Source organism: Choloepus didactylus, chromosome 1 (genome assembly GCF_015220235.1).
Source record: "Choloepus didactylus isolate mChoDid1 chromosome 1, mChoDid1.pri, whole genome shotgun sequence".
NCBI classification, from domain to species: domain Eukaryota; kingdom Metazoa; phylum Chordata; class Mammalia; order Pilosa; family Megalonychidae; genus Choloepus; species Choloepus didactylus.
Window position 1 is genome coordinate 92,089,463 of NC_051307.1, and position 21,808 is coordinate 92,111,270.

At 40.9% G+C, this 21,808-nt stretch overlaps 1 protein-coding gene across 4 annotated transcripts in view; it reads right to left on the reverse strand.

Moving 5' to 3' along the window:
* Positions 1-1,163: 1,163 nt before the first annotated feature.
* Positions 1,164-21,808, reverse strand: part of HEG1 (heart development protein with EGF like domains 1) — a 92,010-nt gene continuing 71,365 nt past the window's right edge. For 3 of the 4 annotated variants that reach the window (XM_037837340.1, XM_037837339.1, XM_037837345.1), the window contains 3 exons: positions 16,488-16,575; positions 12,061-12,235; positions 1,164-6,375 (listed from right to left, as the gene is read on the reverse strand). In XM_037837340.1, the coding sequence (XP_037693268.1) occupies positions 6,226-6,375; positions 12,061-12,235; positions 16,488-16,575 (413 nt within the window). In that variant the 3' untranslated portion in view covers positions 1,164-6,225. Of the gene's footprint in view, positions 6,376-12,060; positions 12,236-15,743; positions 15,788-16,487; positions 16,576-21,808 lie in introns of those variants that run through there. The other variant, XM_037837343.1, reaches the window with a different exon arrangement.

Here is a 21,808-nt window from a genome sequence, read left to right on the forward strand (position 1 = left end):
TTGGCCTCTCATATCTGTCTGATCTGCAGTTTATGCTCATAGTGCCAGCTGGTTGCAAGATTAAAGCTGCCCTAGATGGTCAATATCCAACACAGGAGAACTTTGGCCTGTATAATCTGTATTTTGTACCCCTTATCTTTCTTTATTTTCCACCCAACTAAAAATGGCTCACTGTGCATTGTTGAAGTACTTTAAGTGGAGGGGTCCCAAACTACTTTACTTACTGTCAAGTCAAATCCTGGAGTGGAGGCTCAGCCTTGCCAGGCCAGAGGCACAAGTAGGATACTTGTGGCACTCCGGCCGGCTTGTAAGTGTATGGCAAAAGCCCCTTCCATTTTAGGTTCAAAACAATTACCAGGGGAGATAGAATATGATGTTTGTAATGTCTGGCTGAGCTGGGCAGGAATAAGAAAGGGGTCAGTACTGGGTTCCTCTTAAGATGGTAGTTGGGGGCTGTTAACCAGAAGCTGGGAAAAGCTGTGTGGGAGAGAGCCGGAGTCAGGAGAGGAGAGTGCTGCTAGTTGTCCCACTCCAAAGAGGGGGATGTGTGGCAACCCTGATAGAATCTGCCCAAAGGTCACCGTTATGCCCCAAGCCTACCAAGGATTTTGCCGTAAGACATCTGAGATGTCCATCCATTTTAGCCATGCAAGGCTCTGGAGATAACAATTAGTTAATGAACATACATATAGGGCAGGCAATAGTATTTATTGCCATCCTAAGTGTAAGGCCCACTGCTCACCATCTTAAAGTTCTACAGATTCTCTCCACCACAGGCATAGAGAAGCTCACTTTCCCTTCTTCAAGACATGAGGAGGAGGCACACAGTGGCAGTTTGAGGCATTCAGGAAGACATTTTCAGCCTCTGAATCAGCAACTTATATTTTCCAATCCACAGAAAGAAAAGTAAACAAAAGCAGGTGTTATACCTGGTTTAGACTTCTTATCATTTAAGTCCATCTGTCCATCCAACCACCCACCCATCCACCCATCCATTCATCATCAATGGCATATTTCCTTTTTGTTCTAGGCACTGAGGATACAGAAATGACTCAGTCCTTGCATGGCAAATGTATGGTTCAATTGTTTGAGTGATACCCTCATGAGAAAAAGCTGGTTGCATGCTGGTCTGGTTTGCTTGTTATTGAGAGAAAAACACAGAGTGAAAATGATATTAATTTTATTGCATCATTTTACTGACTAGAACGCCAGACTTATAATGGATATAAGTATAAAAATAACCGAATTCTTACAAATAATACTTTGCTGCTACAGTACTGAATAAGTAGTGGAGGTTGCAGTTATAATACAACTTTAAATAACATTCTCATAATGGATTTAACACAATCAACCAGGGGCTAAGGTTTATAGGTTTACAAAGAGAAATCCAGGACAGTGTGAAAACTCAAAAAGTTCATATTCCAACTATATGCTTCATTTAACCATAAATCCAGCAACACAAACATTAACAAAACTCACAGCAACCCATGATGAAACTTGTGTTTTAAGTAGGCCAAGGTAATACAGAAAGATAAGTGAATTGGGCGAGTCTCCCACATTGACTGTCTCCATCTCATCCCTGTCCTATCATCTCTACCCATGAACTCTACACCTGAAGTGCATTAAACATGTCCAAATCAATAATAATTAAAAAAAAAAACAGACTCTAATATGTAAACTACTTGAAAATGTCAAGGAGACAGAGCCAGTCTAATACCTGCTTCTGTTTAGACCTACATTGTTCCCTTTGGTTTCACAGGCTTTTCTGTGGACAGTTTACACCAGGTATGATGGATTGTAACACAACTGTGAAATGATATATTTACACAAATTTATTGGCATTTAATAATTTAATGTTCCTAGTATTTCAATCTGTTTCTTTTTTGGGAGATTCAAGAAAAGAAAAAAAGAAAGAACACATACCCAATGGCAAACTCTACTAAACCTGTTCCAAAAACACACATGAGAAACTCAGAATGACATTTTGAGAAGAAAATCAAATGTCCCTTATAATCCACCCAAAAGCCTTCAAATAGAAAAATCTCTCTGGTATGAAGGACAATTTTAAATAAGATACAAAATACTGAACTACTGAACATAGTATTCTTTCTTTCTCCAGAGAAGGCTTCTAGTCTCAAGACTAGCATATTTTAGAACTAGGGGTCAAAACTCTAGTTTTGGTACTAGGTTTATGTAAGTCAAGAGCAAGCAGCCTGTACAGCTCTAGCTTCTTCAGACAAGATTGAACAAATTTACAGGCACCTGCGCACCCCACCAGTGGGCAAAATAGCTTCATGGATGCTCCACGGAGCCACATGAGAGGGAGAACTCCTTGCTCTGCAAACTTTCACACCTGAACAGGTATCATCCTTCCAGGACGTTTTCCTGGGCAGCTGTCAGGCTTGTATTGTGAAGATGCTACTCTGGGAAGTGCTCCCAAAGGCTCTCTAAGAACTGAATAGCCACAGCTTAGTTTTTGACCTCAAATGTTATCAGCCAGCTCGATTATGCCGTCTATTCAACAATATTGGGTCTAAATGACTTAGCTGCTTCCGAAAATAAGCTTCTCAAAGAAGGAAGATCTGACAGCATTGAACACATTCAACTGTATTTGCTCCTGACTCTGATAATGGTTCACAAAACAGGCTTCCAATACACTGGGAGCCATGGCCTGACTCGGGGAACATGGCTGAGCCTTCCCAGGGTCCCCTCTGAAGGAGGCAGCTCTCAGTTGGACAGTTGAGTCTAGCTGTGTTTGTCAAAAACCCAAGTCATCACCTTACAGCTCCTACACCCAGAGCCACGTACCAATATGCTTCTCACCAAGCACAAGCCAGCCACTATTTTCTTAACAGTGACCACATGTCAAAAAAATATATGGAGAAACAAACCCGAAAGGACTTTTCAAAAAGGGAGTTGACAGTTTTTTACGTTTCAGGTTATTAGTTGGTTACTGCTTAATAATACTAAGATTCTCAAAAAAATAACTTTTAAGGCCCATTCTCTCCTGTCCTCTTTGACATTTACAGTAAACTGCAGGGTGAGGCAGGGAGGTATAGTAGAAAGAGCAAGGGGCTGAGTCGGGCAGACTGGGGTTGGAAGGTTTCTACATCTGAGCAATGGGCATTCTCCTGCCCGCCTCACAGAAGTGTTGGGGGGCCAAGTATTTTGCAGGGATCTTGGTCATGGTGGGGACACAACAGATGCTAGCAGAATTCTCCTAAATAAACAGATGCTAGTGCTCTGAGCTGGCTCACAGGGAAAAGAAGAGAAAACAGGGGGAAGAAAGACTCTCTGGATCTTAAACAAAACCCACAGATGCTGGGAAGCCAGTGGACTAGCTCCTCTTAGTTCTGATACAACATGCTCCACATGCTACAGGCCACCCAGGTTCCATTTGGCCTGGCTCTTCCTTATGGAAGTTTAAGCATCTCACGAGCAGATATGTGTCACTTTTTCCTTCCTCCTTGCTTTGGCCAGCTGTGGGGCCCTGTGGTGCTCTGTGTGCATGAATAGTCACACATTCCAGGGCAGGGACCAATGCAGGAGCATTCAGGCCAGAGCTGAGGGCTTCTGCTTGCCAGGGGTGTGTTCTGCCCTGCTCTGTCAGTCCAGAGGCCACGGTGACCCAACCAGTGATTTCCCCTTGGTCCAGGCAGGACCCTCCCAAGCAGGAGTGATGCCAGCCCTCTCTTCCTCACCCAGGGCAGGCAGCTAGCACGGGTAACAGTCATACTATTTTCATACACATCCCAGTACCCCACGGCTCTTGAGGTGTACCTCCCACATCTCCATATGCCTCTTTTGTTAACTCAACCTTCCAGGGTGCCTCCCTTTTTTCACAGTAAAACAAAACAAAAACAAACAAACAAAAAACACCAAAGTGATCCGTATTGACAAAACCAATTAACAGGAAAATGTTCTTGGAACTCACAGGAATACCCTCTTCTGGACTTTGGGATGCTTCTCAAGAATGTTTTTGGGACAGAGCGCTTGGTTTTGTGGACCTCATAGCTCCTGGCCCTGATATAGGAGATGACTTGTCAGCTGTGGTGTCGGCTGCAGGCAGCAGAAGCACCTGCCTGGGAGCAGCCCCACACATCAGCTCATCCCATATTTATGGGTCCCGAGGATGAGCAGGGAGGCTGTGTAAAGAGCCAGCAGGCTGGGCCACCTCACAGGGCATCCAAGTCTGTTGGCTCAAGTGAGCTAAGGGCAGGAGCTCAGAGCTCTCCAGTCAGATGTGAGAAAACTAGAAAGAAAGGGCCATTTGGTTCCACAGAGAGATGCAAGACCTGAGATTTCAAAATGTGATACTCTGGCATTTTAAGGCGGTATCCACTGACAAAAACGAATTTTTTTTTTAATCTGTCCCATGAGATGAGTGCATTTAAGTGCTAAGATACTTCACACCTGACTCGTGTTCCTGACGCAGCAGTGGTGAAGGTAAGTGGTAGAGACCGTGGAACACAGGAGAACAAACTTAAAACCAGTAGAATGAAGATTACCTATTATCTCTATGTTCTGAAGAAATCTGAGAGCCTTAATCAACCATGCCCAAGGTGGAACTGCTCCCAATGGCTGAACCGTCTCCAGAGAAACGTGTCCCACCAAGCCCAGAGCTTCAGGGTGGGAATGGTTCCTTTACCTCTGGGTTCTCTTTACTTTATCCAAACCACAACATTCCAAAAGCAGATGATGAGAATAAAAACAGCTCCACAAGTAGCAGTTACAGATACCGAGCACTGAATATGTCCCTCTCACAAAATCCATGTCACAGGTGTAATAAATAAGACCCATGGGATTTCCTTCCCAAAGGCAAACTTCTCGACTCCCTAACTAGCCAGAAGTCTTTAGCTCTCCAATGCTGACTTGACTTATAACCATGTTTCTAGAAGGAACTGCAGAGTAGCATAAAGAGGTACAAATTATTGGATGAGAGACGATAAGTTATTTCTTCAATTAATACATAGCTTTGAGCAGTTGAAAGTTTGCACTGAATTGGTGGGCAAGATTGTAGGTCCAACCAAAGATGCTGTATTAGCAGGTAAGCAAGCTCACGTGAGGCTCCATCCGACTCCCCACTCTTCCCCAGGAACCCACACAGCTTCCCAAAGCACTGGTGTCTGAGGAAATTTAACGTGCCCATTCAGTCCATTCTTGTAACCACATTCAGCTGCAGGAAACTACATCCAGCCAATTTCCCTACAGCAGTGTAAATACTTGCTCAGACCCAAACTGCATTCAGCTTTCCACTTCTAATCCATGCATAGCAGCCTCGGGCCTCAGAGATGGTGGTCAGAGGCCAGGCAACCGCAGGTGCCCACTTTGAGAAGATGGACCTGATTGCCTGCAGACCAAAGATGCTCCACCAGGGCCTTCACCCACAGCCAGCCCCCAATTCTGCCTGCTGGGCTCACTACACGGCAGCTGACGCCTCTAACTAAAACCGAACATAAGTTGTTTTGCCTTGATCCAGACTTGCTTGAAGAAGTGAGATTTAACTGCAAAGGGAAAACATAATTTTAAATAAATGTTATCACCTTGATAAAAACAACAACAAATTGGTATTGTGTTCTGTGCCTCACAAATTTCAATTCCTCATTTTGGGTGTTGGCTTGAAAACTATAGCATAGTAAGACCTAAAAACATATTAAAATATTGTACATTAAACTGCAGCATCTTCAGACCTTAGTGGTATCTTTATCTTCACCTGCTGTTTAGCATGTAGGCACTGGGCAGGAAGATAACTAAAGAGCCAGTATCTTGCTGCAAATTAATCAGCAAAGGAGGCCTTCTTTTCGGAACAGTCTTGACATAAATCCAGAAGGAGACCTCCCTACCCAATTTACTAAAGTGCAAACTAGAAAAAACTGGATCCTTGCCATGATACCTAGTGATCTGCCTCAGTGAACAGTCCCCCTTAGTGCCAGCGGCCACTTCGTAGTTACTCAGAGAAACCCCCCCGTACTGGCCCAGGTTTACATTCACAGTAACAACGAAGGTGCCGAATGAGCAGCTTGTGGTTGCCGTGTCCGCAGGTTCCATCTGTCCCCTTCCACTGTGGTCGCTCCCCTGGCGCCTGTCCCACTTTCTGCCTGCCACTCAGGTGTGGCTCCGCCAAGTCCCGGGAGCGGCCAGCACTTGGTTCTCCCTCCAGGTGCCGTCCCAGGAGCAGCAGGGGTGCTGGGTAACTCAGAGCACGGGGCCCTTTCTCTTCTGGACTTAGAAGTAGTCTCTTCTCCTGCTCTCATCACTGATGAAGGATGGGTTGTACTGTCCAGGGAAAATGCAAGAATGCCGGGACCCTGGCAATCCAGTGTAGGCAGGATAGAGCCCATTGCGTTCAAGTTCAGGATTCCTTATATTTGTGGGCTGGTTGCCAAAGAGAAAAGAAGACAAATCAACTTATTATTCTTGAGTTTAATAGTTTAAAAAAAAAAAAAAGGAATGAAAAATTTTCACAAACTGAAGCTGAAGGCAGGTATACATAGCAGAGCCAAGGCCTGATCTAGAAGTGGGGACCCTTACAGGTCTGCCCTTTTTTGCAACCAGGAATACCTTTGCCCGTATTTTAAGAGATTTAAAAGAACATTCCTTCTACTGGAAGAAGATGCCATCTAGGGATTTCATAGCTAGAGAGAAGGAAATGCCTGGCTTCAAAGCTTCAGAGGACAGGCTGACTCTCTTGTTAGGAGCTAATGCAGCTGGTGACTTTAAGTTAAAGCCAGTGCTCATTTGCCATTCCAAATTCAATCAGGCCCTTAAGAATGATGCTAATTCTACCCTGCCTGGGCTCTATAAATGGAACAACAAAGCCTGGATGACAGCACATCTGTTTACAACATGGTTTACTGAATATTTTAACCTCACTATTGAGAGCTACTGCTTAGGAAAAAAAGATTCCTTTCATAATATTACTGCTCACTGACAATGCACCTGTCACCCAAGAGCTCTGATAGAGGCGTACAATGAGATTAATGTTATTTTCACACCTGCTAACACAACATCCATTCTGCAGCCCATGGATCAAGGAGTTATTTTGCCTTTCAAGTCTTACGATTTGAGAAATACATTTTGTAAGGGTGTAGCTGTTATAGATAGTGATTCCTCTGATGGATCTGAGCAATGTAAATTGAAACCTTCTGGAAAGGATTCACCATTCTAGATGCGATTAAGAACATCCATGATTCATGGTAGGCCAAATATCAACATGAACAGGAATTTGGAAGAAGTTGACTCCACCTCTCATGGGAGACTTTGAGGGGTTCAAGACTTCAGTGGAGGAAGTAACTGCAGATGTGGTAAAAACAGCAAAAGAACTAGAATTAGAAGTGGAGCCTGAAGATATGACTGAATTGCTGCAATCTCATGATAAAACTTGAACAGATGGAGTAGCTTCCTATGGATGAGCAAAGAAAGTGTTTTCTTGAGACGGAATCTACTCCTGGTGAAGATGTTGTGAACATAGTTGAAATGATAGCAAAGGATTAAAATATTGCATAAGCTTAGTTGAGAACACAGTGGCAAGTTTGAGAGAATTGACTCCAATTTTGAAAAAAGTTCTACTGTGGGTAAAATACTATCAAAACAGCATGACATGCTACAGAGAAATCTTTTGTGAAAGGAAGAGTCAATCAATGCAGCAAACTTCATTGTCTTATTTTAAGAATTGCTACAGCCACCCCTACTTTCAGCAGCCACCACCCTGATCAGTCAGCAGCTGCCAACATCAAGGCAAGACCCTCCACCAGCAAAAAGATTATGACTCGCTAAAGGCTCAGAGGATGCTTAGCATTTTTTAGCAATAAAATATTTTAAAATTAAGGCATGTACATTGTCTTTTTAGACATAATGCTATTATTGCACACTTAATAGACTGCAGTGTAGCATAAGCAAACTTTTTTATGCACTGGGAAACCAAAAAATCCATGTGACTTGCTGTACTGCGATATTCACTTTATTGTAGTGGTCTGGAAATGAACCCGCAATATCGCCAAGGCATGCCTGTATTATAAATGTAAATCCCATGACAGCACAATCAAAGAATCCCCAAGACTATAGCCTGAGACAACAGTGAGAGACACCTTCCCATTTAGGAGACAGCTTCAGGCTGTAAGCACTGCCTCTGCACCCTGCACAAACTACCATTTTTGAAATGAAGATTGAGTCTGCTTAAGTTCTTGACTATATCTATTTAAGGCAACTCTCTAGCAATTGTCATGGAAACATGCAGCTCAGTGTGGTCCTACGACACCTCAGGCCTGTTTCTTGCTATGTTGGAGTGGAAGCGTGCCAAGCAAAGGGCATGTGTGTGTGGGCACACATGTGTAAAATACTTAATTATGGCCTCGGTTATTAAAATAAAAGGAATTTCCTGACAAACAGAGAAAATCGCAGTCCTTCTGCAGAAATATCAACAGAAACATTTTAGCTAGAGCAAAGTTTGTGTCTCTGTTTCTTTCCCTTCAGTTCTTCTTGGCCTTCCTCCAGTTCAAATTTTTCAAAATGAGTCCATCAAAACAAAACTCCCCTTAGCATGAACAATCTTGCCCCACCCATCCAAAGTCTGAATCCTGGTGGTTAATTCCCATAGCAACCAGGAGACTTCTGGCTTCCGTAATGAGACTAATAGCATTTTTTTATTGCTATATAGTTCAAACAGCATGGCATGAGATCACACCTGATGACCATTTATTTTTCAGCTCAGATATCTACATTCATAATCCATCTGTCATACCATCATAACTCTAGCTGAATATGAGCTTAAGGAACAGATATCTCAGAGTTTAAGTTCCAGAGATTACATGTTAAAATATCAAAATATCCATGTTTCAACAAAAGGTTATAAACATAAAAAGAAACAGGAAGTAACAGCCCAGGTAAAGGGAAGATTAAAGCACTGGAAATTTCAGTTAGGAGAACAGACCTGTGACATACCAGACAAAGACTTTTTAAAAATGGCCCCAAATATGCTCCAATTCCTAAAGGAATACATGGACAAAGAACTAAAGGAAATCAGGAGAACGACAGATGAACTTAAAGAGACTATCAATAAGACAGATGGAAATTATGAAAAGGAACCAAATGGAGCTGAAGGCCAAGGAACAGAAATTTCAAATTCAACAGCAGATTGGAGCTGGCAGAAGAAAGAATCAGAGAACTTGACGATAAGACAATTGAAATAATTTATTCTGAGGAGCAGAAAGAAGAAAGAATGAAGAAAAGTGAACAGAACCTGAGGAACCTGTGGGACACCATCAAATATATCAATATACACATTGTGGGAAACTCAGAAGGAGAAGAAAGAGAGAAAGTGGCTGAGACTGTTCAAAGAAATAATGGCAGAAAATTACCCAAATTTAATGAAAAACATAAATATAAACTTCCAAGAGGATCAACAAACTGCAAACAGGATAAACCCAAAGAGATCTGCACTGTGCCATGTTATAATCAAACTGTCAACTGTCATAGATTAAGAGAGAATTCTGAAAACTACAAGAGAGGAGTAATATGTCACACACAAGGGAGCCTCAGTAAAATTAAGGGCCAACTTCTCATTGGTAGTCATGGAGGCCAGAAGGTAGTGGGGTGGTATATAGAGAGTGCTGAAAGCAAAAAATTGCCACTCAAGAATTCTATATCCAACAAAATTGTCTTTCAAAAATAAGTGAAACAAACATTGGGGACTGATGGCTTGATGTGCTGAGCTCTCTGTCTTGGGGCTGGCCCTAAGAAGCTTGTTGCTGCAAGGAGAGGCTAAAGCTGCTTATAATTGTGCCTAAGAGTCTCCCCCTGGGTGACTCTGTTGCTCAGATGTGGCCCTCTCTCTCTAACTAAGCCACCTTGGCAGGCGATCTTGCTGCCCTCCCCTCTACGTGGTACCTGACTCCCAGGGGAGTAAATCTCCCTGGCAACGCAGGATATGACCCCCGGGGATGAATCTGCACCTGGCATCGTGGAATTGAGAACATCTTCTTGACCAAAAGGGGGATGCGAAATGAAACGAAATAAAGCTTCAGTGGCTGACAGATTTCAACTGGAGTCGAGAGGTAACTCTAGTGGACATTCTTACACACTATATAGATAACAGTTTTTAGGTTTTAATATATTGGAATAGCTAGAAGCAAATACCTGAAACTACTAAACTCCAACCCAGTAGCCTTAACTCTTGAAGACGACTGTGTAACAGTGTAGCTTACAAGGGGTGACTGTGATTGTGAAAGCCTTGTGGATCGCACTCCCTTTATCCAACGTATGGATGGATGAGTAGAAAAATGGGGACAAAACCTAAACGAAAAATAGGGTGGGATGGGGGTGTGTGTGATTTGGGTGCTCTTTTTCTATTTTTAGTTTTTTATTCTGATTCTTTCTGGTGTAAGGAAAATGTTCAAAAATAGATTGGGGTGATGAATGCACAACTATAAGATGGTACTGTGAACAGTTGATTGTACACCATGGATGACTGTATGGTATGTGAATATATCTCAATAAAACTGAATTTAAAAAAAAAATAAGTGAGAGATTGGAGATAAACAAAAGTTGAGGGTGTCCATCACCACTAGACCAGCCCTATAAGAGGTGCTGAAGAGAGTTCTGTAAATTGAAAGGAAAGGACACTACACAATAGATCAAACCCACATGAAGAAATAAAGATCTCTGGTCAGGGCAATGACATGGGTAAATATAAATGCCAGTACTATTGTATTTTTGGTTTGTAACTCCGCTTTTTACTTTCTTTAGGCTCTAAAAAGCAAATGCATGAAAGGTAATGAAAAATCAGTGGTTCTGGACACATAATGTATAAACATGTAATCTGTGACAAGTACTACATAGAGGTGGAGGGCTGGAGGTATATAGGAACATAGTTTGTGTATACTATTGAAATTAAATTGGTATCAAAGCAAACAAGGTCATTATAGAATGTTAAATTTAAGCCCCATGGTAACTACAAAGAAAATATCAGAAAATATGCAAGCTCATAGAGATAGAAATTCGTGTATAGGTTACCAGGGGCAGAGGACAGGGCTAACGGGAAGTTAATGCATGTTTGTAGGGATTCTGTTTGGGAGATGGGAAAGTTACAGTAATGGATGGTGGTGAGGGTACCATAATATTATGAATGTGATTAATCTCACTGAATGGCATACTTGGGAGTGGTTGAGATGGGAAAGTTTATGTTGTATATATGTTCCCATAATGAAAAAAAAAAAAAAAAGAGCAACTAAAGAGTCAATGACAGTTAAATGCAATACATGATCCTGGATGGGATCTAGCAAGGGTGGAGAAAAGGCTCAAAGGAACATACGAAAAAAATGGAATATATACTATAAGCTTTATATTAACATTACATTTTTTGAACTTGATCATGGTACTTAAGGGGGTTATGTAACTGAATGTCCTTGTTCTTAGTAAATATATATGGCAGTAATAAGTGTTCAAGAAGCATAATGTATACAACATACACTCAAGTGTTCAGAAAATGGACTGATGGGTAGACAGGCAGGCAGGGAGATAGACAGATAGAGAGAGAAAGAGAGAGAGGGAGAGAGAGAATGAGAATGACATGGCAAATGTGGCAAAACATTAAAGTTGGTGGATTTAGGTAACTGGGGGTGGGAGTAGGGGTATGCTGAAGTTCTCTGTATAGGGTTTATATTATTTTTGTAACTGTCCTATAAGTTTTACAGTATTTCAAAATAAGAAGTTAAAAAAAAAGGGCCAAGGGCTAAATATCACTACATTCTTTCTCTACCTTTTAGTTTCTAATCCTGTAACTTAACGGCAAATGTAGTAACAAGAGGGTGATTGCCACAACCCCATAAAAGCAATGTACTCGATATACAAAAATATCCTTCACATCCCAGTGCCACACTAATAAATACCATGCAAAGAGGTCGTCAGTAAATTGAACATTAAAATGTGTAAATAAGAGGCTCATGGACTATTCTTTTCAACACTTCAACTAGCTGTAATACTTTTACTACTGAAAAACAGAATTCCTTTTTATCTCAGAGGAAATTGGCACCCTGAGGCTGCACTGAGCCTGGGAATACACACCGAGTAATACACATCTGTCATCTGGAGGAGGTTTTTGGTACTTCCATTCTCATGCATTTCAATAGCTTCCCGACCCCATTCTTGTGAGCGAGGGTTCTTGGGGTACTCAGCATATGGGGACATTTGGAAATCCCCACTTTTGAAGATGAGTTTGCTTATGTCGTTTTTATTCTTTCTGTTGGGTAAAAAAAATATGTGAAAAGTTAAATGAACAAGTTCTGTAAAGGAATGATATCTGTGAAAGCATCAACTACTGTTGTTTTTTTATTAGAGAAGTTGTAGTTTACAAAAAAAAATCATGCATAAAATATAGATTTCCCATATATCACACTATTGTGAACACCTTGCATTAGTGGTACATTTGTTACAATTCATGAAAGAACATTTTTATAATTGTACTATTAACTATAGTCCATGGTTTACAATAGGGTTCACTGTGTTGTACAGTCCTGTTTTTTAAAAATTTTTATTCTGGTAACAATATACAACTGAAAATTTTCCCTTTTGACCACATTCACATATGTAATTCATAATTATATTCACATTGTTGGGCTATCGCCACTACCATCCATTACCAAAATTTAACCCAATTATTACTGCACAGGACAAAATTAGACCAAAAGCTGAGGAGAGTTTTTATTGTTATTATTTTTAGTATTTGTCTATTATGATCACAAATGCAAAAAGATGCAAAAAAAAAAAAGATGCAAAAATCTTCCAACCCAAAAGGGCCAGATTATCCAGACAAAGACATCTGCAACGGAGCCAACTTAGACTTGAGGGAACCGAGATCCTTGGGTCTTGAGAGCAGCAGGGGAAACACGAGTCATAAATTCACAGAATGCTCAAGTCGGAAGGGCCCTTAGAATTCCTCTGGTCTGATGGTTCCCAACCTGCCCAAACATCAGAGTTCACATGGACGCTTCCGGGCCTCCCCCCGAGTTACGCATCAGGATCTCTGTGGAGGAGGCAGCCCTGGGTCAGCCAAGGAATGCACCTTCTTTGGCTACTAGCAATCATGGGTCACATTTCACTACCGGCAAAGCTGGAACTAGAATTCAGGCCTCCCAACTCCCAGGCCGGTGCTCTTTCTACCACGTGAAGCTACTTCACAAGCCATGAAAACAGGATGTTTTGTTTGCAAACCCCACCCCCACCACCCCCACCACGTACACGCATATTTATAGATCCATAGATATTCTCATCTCAGCAAATCAGGAAACCCTGGGACAAGTTCCCGACTTGGGAGATTTCACCCACTGGAATCTGCTGGAATATGTGTTATTTACCCATTTAATAGGTCTAGGATCAGAAACTTTTAATTATATTGGCCCAGGTAAGATAATCTGAAGTTTCTTCCTTTTGCTTCACTTTTCTATCTATACATTTTCTGGGGAAGGTGGTCATTTCTGGGAAAGTGACTCGGGGCCAAAAGACTAAACGTGCAGCATGTGGCTTCTGTTCTTCTTGCAAGTTCAGACAGACCTGTCACTGTGTGGCTGCTGGAGGGTGGGGTATCTGGTCGGAAATAATGACGACTCATTCATGGCTACTTTCCCCTCCCAGTAACCAACAGTCACAGGCTCCTGCCCAAAATGGTTATGCCCACATGGTGCAGGAGACTTAGCAAATATGAGGCCTATATCCCTCAAGCACTCTGCTTTTGTCCCTCTATTAGCTAACCACTCCTCGTCTTATATTCAGAATTTTATTTCCACTTGTACAGTTTATCTCTGATGATTTGATGGCAATTTGGTAAATGATAGGCAGAGGTCTGGCATACTGTGAGGCCTGCATTCCTGAATGGGTGTCTGGGGAAAACTGCTGCAAAACCCCAGCCTGACACTCAGCAGCCTTATTAGATAGTTCATATCTTAAAACATCTTTTGCATCAATGGTAGAAGAGATAAATTGGTTCTTTGGCAGGTTCTGGGTTAGATCCTGATAATTCCTGCCCATTATTATCTTCTAAATCAAAGAGTGTAATTTTCCTTTTTCTGAATAGATAATCTCAGTGAAGAGAGACCAATTTCTTTCCCAGTAGGAACCCAATCACCACTGACAGCCAGGGAGCCCAAAGCCAAGTTTACTGCTGAGGAGCTGGTTACTCAGCCCACATTTCTGCCACTTTCAATACTGCTAAATGATTTCAGGTAGCCTCTTCCATTGTTGTCTGTTTGTTTCTTGTTTCAGATATTCCTTCTTCTTCTTCTTCTTCTTCTTTTTTTTTGGTAACAGCTTTATTGAGATATATCATACCATACAATTCACCATGATCAATTTTGGTTCAGTTTCATCACACCAGAAGGAAACTTGTACACTTCAGCAATTATCCCCATTTTCCCCAAGCTCCTCAGCCCTAGACAACCAGTAACCTACTTTCTGTCTCTATAGATTTGCCTATTCTGGGCATTTCGTATAAACAGAATCACACAATACCAGGGTCTTTTGTGTCTGATTTCTTTCATTTAGCAAAATGTCATCTAGGTTCATCCATGTTGTAGCAGGTATCAGTATTTCATTTCTTCTTATGGATGAATAATATTCCATTGTCTGGATATACCGTATTTCATTTATCCTTTCGTCAGCTGATGGACATTAGAGCTGTTTCCACCTTTTGGCAATTAAGAGTAATGTGCTATGAATATTCATAAACAACTTTTTGGTTGGACATATATTTTCGTTTCTCTTTCATATCTCTAAGAGTAGAATTGCTGGGTCAAATGGCAGCTCTATGCTGAACCTTTTGAGGAAGTGCTGGATTGTTTTTCACAGCTTGTACCATTTTACATTTTTCACAGTTGTACATTTTACATTTTCACCAGCAGTATATGAGGATTCCAATTTTTCCACATCCTTACCCACACTTGTTATTTTCCAATTTTTTAAAATAATGGTCATCCTAATGGATGTGAAGTGGTACCTCATTGTGGTTTTAACTTGCATTTCCTAATGGCTAATGATGGCTAATGATACTGAGCATCTTTTCATGTGCTTATTAACCATTTGTGCATCGTCTTTGGAAAATTATCTATTCAAGTCCTTGGCCCAATTTTAAAAATTCAATTTTATTGAGATATATTCACAAGCCATACAATCATCCACAATGTACCATCAGTTGTTCACAGTACCATTATATAGTTGTGCATTCACCACCACAATCAATTTTTGAACGTTTTCATTACCACAAAAAAAAAGAATAAAAAAAAGAATAAGAATAAAAATTAAAGTAAAAAAAGAACACCCCAAACATCCCATACCCCCCATTCCTATTATATATTTGCTCTTTGTCCTCATTTTTCTACTCATCTGTCCATACACTGGATAAAGGGAGTGGGAACCACAAGGTTTTCACAATTGCACAGTCACACAATGTAAGCTATATAGTTATACAATCGATTTCAAGAATCAAGGCTACTGGGTTGCAGTTCAACAGTTTCAGGTATTTCCTTCTAGCTATTCCAATACATTAAAAACTAAAAAGGGATATCTATATAATGCTTAAGAATAACCTCCAGAATGACCTCTCAACTCTATCTGAAACCTTTCAGTCATTGAAACTTTATTTTGTTTCATTTCTATTCCCCCTTTTGGTCCAAGAAGGCTTTTGCAATCTCATGATGTCATGGCCAAGCTCATCCCCGCGAGTCACGTCCCATGATGCCAGGGAGATTTACACCCCCAGGAGTCATGTCCCACGTAGCGGGGAGGGCAGTTGGTTTACCTGCTGAGTTGGTTTAGAGAGAGAGGCCACATCTGAGCAACATAAGAGGTTCTTTGGGGATGACTCTTAGGCACAATTATAAGTAGGCTTAGCCTCTCCTTTGCAGTTACCAGCTTCATAAGGGCAAGCCTCAAGATCGAGGGCTCGGCCTTCTAAATTGGTAGTCCCCAGTGCCTGTGAGAATATCAGGAATTCCCCAGGTGGGGGAGTTTAATATTTCCACATTTTCCCTGAGTCCCTCAATGGGCTTTGCCCATTTGTTAAATTGGGTTATTTGTCTTTTCATTATTGAGTTGTAAGGGTTCTTTATATATTCTATATATAAGTCCCATATCGTATACATGAACTGCAAATACATGCTTCTATTCTGTGTTGTCTTTTCACTTTCTTGGTAGTGTCCTTTACAGCACAAAGGTTTTTAATTTTGATGAAGTCCTATTTGTCTCTTTTTTTTCCTTTGTTGCTTCTGTTTTAAGACATTCTTTATTAATAAAGAAAACAAAACCCTCTTGTTTCTCCTCCGCTTTCCTCACAGGCACCAACTTTCATGAATTTCCCTTTCTCCTTTTTTTTTTTTTTAAATGGTTCAGCCATATTTTGATTTAAATTACAAACCACCCAAACATACTTCAAAAGAATAAATACTGACCCTTCCATAGCACTGATAAAGAAAGGAATTAGATTTTGAACTCCCATCACTTACCTGCAACAGGTAACAATCAGTGCAATGCCTAGGATAAGCAGAAGTCCACCTCCTGCTGCTGCAATCACCACAGTGATAAGCTGATAGGCTAAACATGTCAAAAAAAAAAGAGTAAGACATGATTTCTAAGAGGCAGTGAAAGAATGAATGACTACAAAAGAATGTGAGTCTTACTTTGTAAAATAAAAGGAAGTGAACCCAAGGTTAGACACCCCAATTTTATAAGAAATATTACGGGTCAGTTAAATCCAGAGTCTGGAAATCACCAAGTAAACATGCTGGACACTGAGAAGACCCTCAATAAAAACTGAATTTAATGACCAGAAATCAGCAGTCATACAGGTAAGCACATGTCACGTTTATAGTCAATATTAAAAGCTTTAATTAATTGGTTTCTAACCAGTGTACATTTGGACAAATCATATTTTCAATAAAATCTAGTAAATATTCAGATTGTTTTCTTGTTGCAGAAATATAATTAAAAACATGCTCTCATGTCCTGGTTGTAAGACTCAGGACTGAAAAATGTCAATAATCAGATTTTCTACAATAAATTAAGACTAGAACTATGCTCTCCAGGTATGTAAGTAAAGTAGAAGGATAATACACAGAGCCAGAGACTCTTGCCTCTTTTTGCAAAGCATCAATATCATTTGGTGCTGGTTGGGAGTGAAGACAGGAAGTGAGCAGATTGTGAGATAAGAGCAAACACAAACTATGCAACTATTTATTTATTATTTTATTTAAATAAATAGCATAGAAAACTGATTCTTACGAAACGCTATCAGTATTAAGACAGAGAAGCATCAAAGCCAAAGCTGTGGAATGAGATGACTCTCTCCCTCACCTCCTGACCTACGTACTGGAGTTTCACTTTTAAGACAAAAGACAGATCTCTTGAATTGATCTGCTTTCTTCATGTCCATCAATACCACCCTATGCTACTATCATCTCGTTCGCACAACTGCAACCACCTCCAAACTCATTCTCCTACACCCAATCTTGCCCACTTCTTTCAAAGAGCAAACCTGATCTCATGCCATTTCCATGCCTAAAAATCCTTCCGTGGCTTCCTTTTGTTCCTGGATAAAGACCCAAATCCTCAATAGGTCCCTGCATGACAGTAAGGGTCTAACTCCCGCTTACACCAAGTTCAAGTTTTCTCACTTCTAGCAAAACAAGGCAGCACCCATTTTGGAAGTGACCCTTGCTAGTGGCTCTCGCTGTGGCAGGTTCCCTCTTGGAAATATCCCAAGCAGTTTTTGCCTAAAAAGAGACAAAGATGGTGTAGCCCAGTGCTTCTCAAGCTATCTTGAGTCAAGTACCAGTTTTCATTTGTGCTTTTGAATATTCTTTTTTAATAAAGAAAATAAAGTCCCATTTGTTCCTCTCCACTCTCCCCACAGACATGAAATACCATGAAATTCAATTTCTCCTTATAAGGTGTCTACTGTGGACTGCTATTTTTATAAAAGAGTAAAACAAAATTTTTAAAAGGATCCCATACTTAGAGGTCACAGCCATGTCAGATTAATATAAGCATTTCTAAGTGCTTAATCTCAATTTTTTGTTATTTCATTGTGGCCCCATAACAAACAGTTCACAGATTACACTTTGAGTAGCACTGGTATAGACTAGTGCTTCTCAAACTTTCATGTGCATCTGAATCATCCAGAGAGCTTGTTAAAACCCAGATTCCTGGACCTAACCCCAAGGGATGTGATTCTGGGCTGGAGCCCAAGAAGTTGCAATCCTAGCAAGCTTCCAGGTGATGGCGATGCTGCCAGTCTGTGGAGCAGCCTTTGGGCAGGCAGCACTGGCACAGATTACGCAGGACAGCAAAGATCACTGGTCTGAAAGCCAGAAAACCTCCGAGCAGGTGAGCAAAGAAAAATAGCCAGGGAGGGTGTGCACCAAAACGTTCAAAAAGTTAGTGCTCCTTGGGTCATTATGGCTAACTTTCATTGTCCTTTCTGTGCTTTTCTTTATTCCCCAAATTTAAAGTATTTGTATATGCAAACGCATCTCTTTTAAGTTCCAAAACTATGTGTGTGTACATAACGTAATGTGTATTTTGCACACATATAAATGATTTAAAAAAATACATTCCTTTTTTTTTTTTTTTCCCAGCCAGGTCATTGGAAACGTGTAACAAGCTTATGGACAATATAACCCACAGATCTTTCTTTCTCTTATCTGCTGTCAAGTCAATTCATGAACTTCTACTATTCATCTTTTGAACTTAAATATTGGCTTTAGGTTTATCTTAAGGTCACATGATGAGTAGAAGTACACAGGATCAAACCAATGCTAACTATTACATATAATAGCTTAGCAGGGATTCTGATTATTTACTAAGGTGGGAAAGTAGGCAGTGAACAGTGAACATCTTCTTAGGATTGTCTGTCCCATGCTTTCTAGTTTGAAGAGATTCTCCAGACTGAAGAACTTGGAATTCGCAGTCTTACTTTTTTTGTGACATTTCACAATCTTCCTCAAGCAATGGCTCTACCTTTTCTTTATTCTTCTTGCATTTGGATCACAGGTTGATGTTGTTGTCATCACTGTCACCATTTTCCAACAAACTAACTCATTGTGCGCCTGAGTCTTTCCTGTATGCCCTTGTTTATATGCTTTTCAGGATGGAATCTATTGGGCTCTCTGCCTTGCCAAATCCCTTTTTTGGGAACTGTTTTCCCCTCCCCTGCATGGTTACCGTGGGGGGCAGTCATGCTTGAACATGTGATACTGTCCCCTGGCCACAGCTGACTGGTCTGGGAGTAAACATATGCTACAAACTGCATCAGTTAGTTCCTTCCCAGGAATCTCAAATTGGAAGACAGAGGTCCTTCTCTTTCAAAATGGCTGAACCGATCCAATCACACCTACTCAGGAGCTGTTTTCTGGGAAGGAGAGCAAGCCTGTGCGCTGACACACACAGCAAAGGGCACAGATGAGAGACAATGATGGAGTCGTGTTACCGTGTGCTCTGAAAAGAAGGTCCACAACCTCCAACTGCCAAGGGTCCCCACAATTCTCTGATCCCTGCCATTCCTGATGCTGGAATTCGAAGATATACCCCACGACCCTTCCGATAAACTCTGCTGCTGAAGCTAGCGAGGCTTATTTATTCCAGAAGAACTTCAGCCCACCAATATACCTTCCTTTAAAACTCTTGAATTCTTTTCAATCATTCTAGACAGCCACACTTGTTTTACTACAAAATTCATTCCATTCTCTCCATCTGTTTTCCCTCACTGAGGTCGTTAGTGATATCTGGTTAGAATTTTGCCTTCTGAATTTTTCCATCACTCTTGCATCATCTTTCCTTCAATCGTCCACAGCATTTTTTTTCTCTGCATCTTTTGAAGTTTGCCTTTCTCAAGGTTATAAGGCTGTAAGGGACCATGCCCGGTGCCCACCTCCCTCAGCTGTACCAATTTCCCAGATGATTTTTGTCACTTTCTCATGCAGCTTCTGTCCCATTGTACCAAACAGTTCTTGCTAGCAGGAAGATAAGATACAGAGCAGCAATCCCTTCTCCCTAACCTGTACTTCCTTTCCTTTTTTGACATAAAATGAGGACAGTCAAGGCTGAATGAGTTGTTTTGTTTTTAGCTGAATGACTTCCAGTGGATGTCTGGATAATTAATCATCTGTTCTTCCTCTTAAGCAGCTTAGGGCAGTTTTCCTGTGTATTTAGTAACGACTGACTCCTGCCAACACACAGCATTTCCACTGATGTGAAACTTTTTATGGCCCAGTTTAACAACAGGGTGAACACAATTAAAAGATGCTTTATGCACCTGCCACTGGACTGTGGGTTGGGTGGAAACTGAATGTTGTGGTTTCACTGGAAGAGGAGGAAGAGGGCCATAAGTGGGGAGGACAGGCCTTAAATCCTCTCTCCCTGCTGGGAGGCTGGTGGGGAAAGCGTCTCTACTGAAGAGATGCAGAATCTTTAAATGGAAAGGATGACCTACACAGAGGGCATATTGTGAATATGAAAAATGGATGAACAAAAATGTCTGAGGCCAGAAAAAGGTAATCTAGGGAAATTATGTGAGTTCTACAATCATAAAGTAACAATAGGCATAAAACAGAAAAATGGCTTAGAGAATGATATCATAAAAAAGAATTTTAAAAGGTAATAAGAGGGAAATGGTTAAATAAATCATGGTATATACACAGAGTAGAATCCATAGAACTATCAAAAGTAACATCATAAAATTAAGTAAATGAAAACATTCCATAGTTTACTAGGTTTAAAAGCAGGTTACAAAATAGGATATTCTGTGACATCCAATTTCTTTTTCTTTTTTTTTTTTAATCATCATTTTATTGAGATATATTCACATACCACGCAGTCATACAAAACAAATCGTACTTTCGATTGTTTACAGTACCATTACATAGTTGTACATTCATCACCTAAATCAATCCCTGACACCTTCATTAGCACACACACAAAAATAACAAGAATAATAATTAGAGTGAAAAAGAGCAATTCAAGTAAAAAAGAACACTGGGTACCTTTGTCTGTTTGTTTCCTTCCCCTACTTTTCTACACATCCATCCATAAACTAGACAAAGTGGAGTTTGGTCCTTATGGCTTTCCCAATCCCATTGTCACCCCTCATAAGCTACATTTTTATACAACTGTCTTCGAGATTCATGGGTTCTGGGTTGTAGTTTGATAGTTCCAGGTATCCACCACCAGCTACCCCAATTCTTTAGAACCTAAAAAGGGTTGTCTAAAGTGTGCGTAAGAGTGCCCACCAGAGTGATCTCTCGGCTCGTTTTAGAATCTCTCTGCCACTGAAGCTTATTTCATTTCCTTTCACATCCCCCTTTTGGTCAAGAAGATGTTCTCCGTCCCACGATGCCGGGTCTACATTCCTCCCCGGGAGTCATATTCCACGTTGCCAGGGAGATTCACTCCCCTGGGTGTCTGATCCCACGTAGTGGGGAGGGCAGTGATTTCACCTTTCAAGTTGGCTTAGCCAGAGAGAGAGGGCCACATCTGAGCAACAAAGAGGCATTCAGGAGGAGACTCTTAGGCACAAATATAGGGAGGCCTAGCCTCTCCTTTGCAGCAAACGTCTTCCCAAGGGTAAAACCTACGGTAGAGGGCTCAACCCATCAAACCACCAGTCCCCTATGTCTGTGGTCATGTTAGCAACCATGGAGGTGGGGTAGGCCAATACCCCTGCATTCTCCACAGGCTCCTCAAGGGGGCACTACATCTTTTTTTTTTTTCCTTGTTTTTCTTTTTTCTTTTTTCTTTTTTTTTTAACTTTCCCTTCTTTTTTAAATCAACT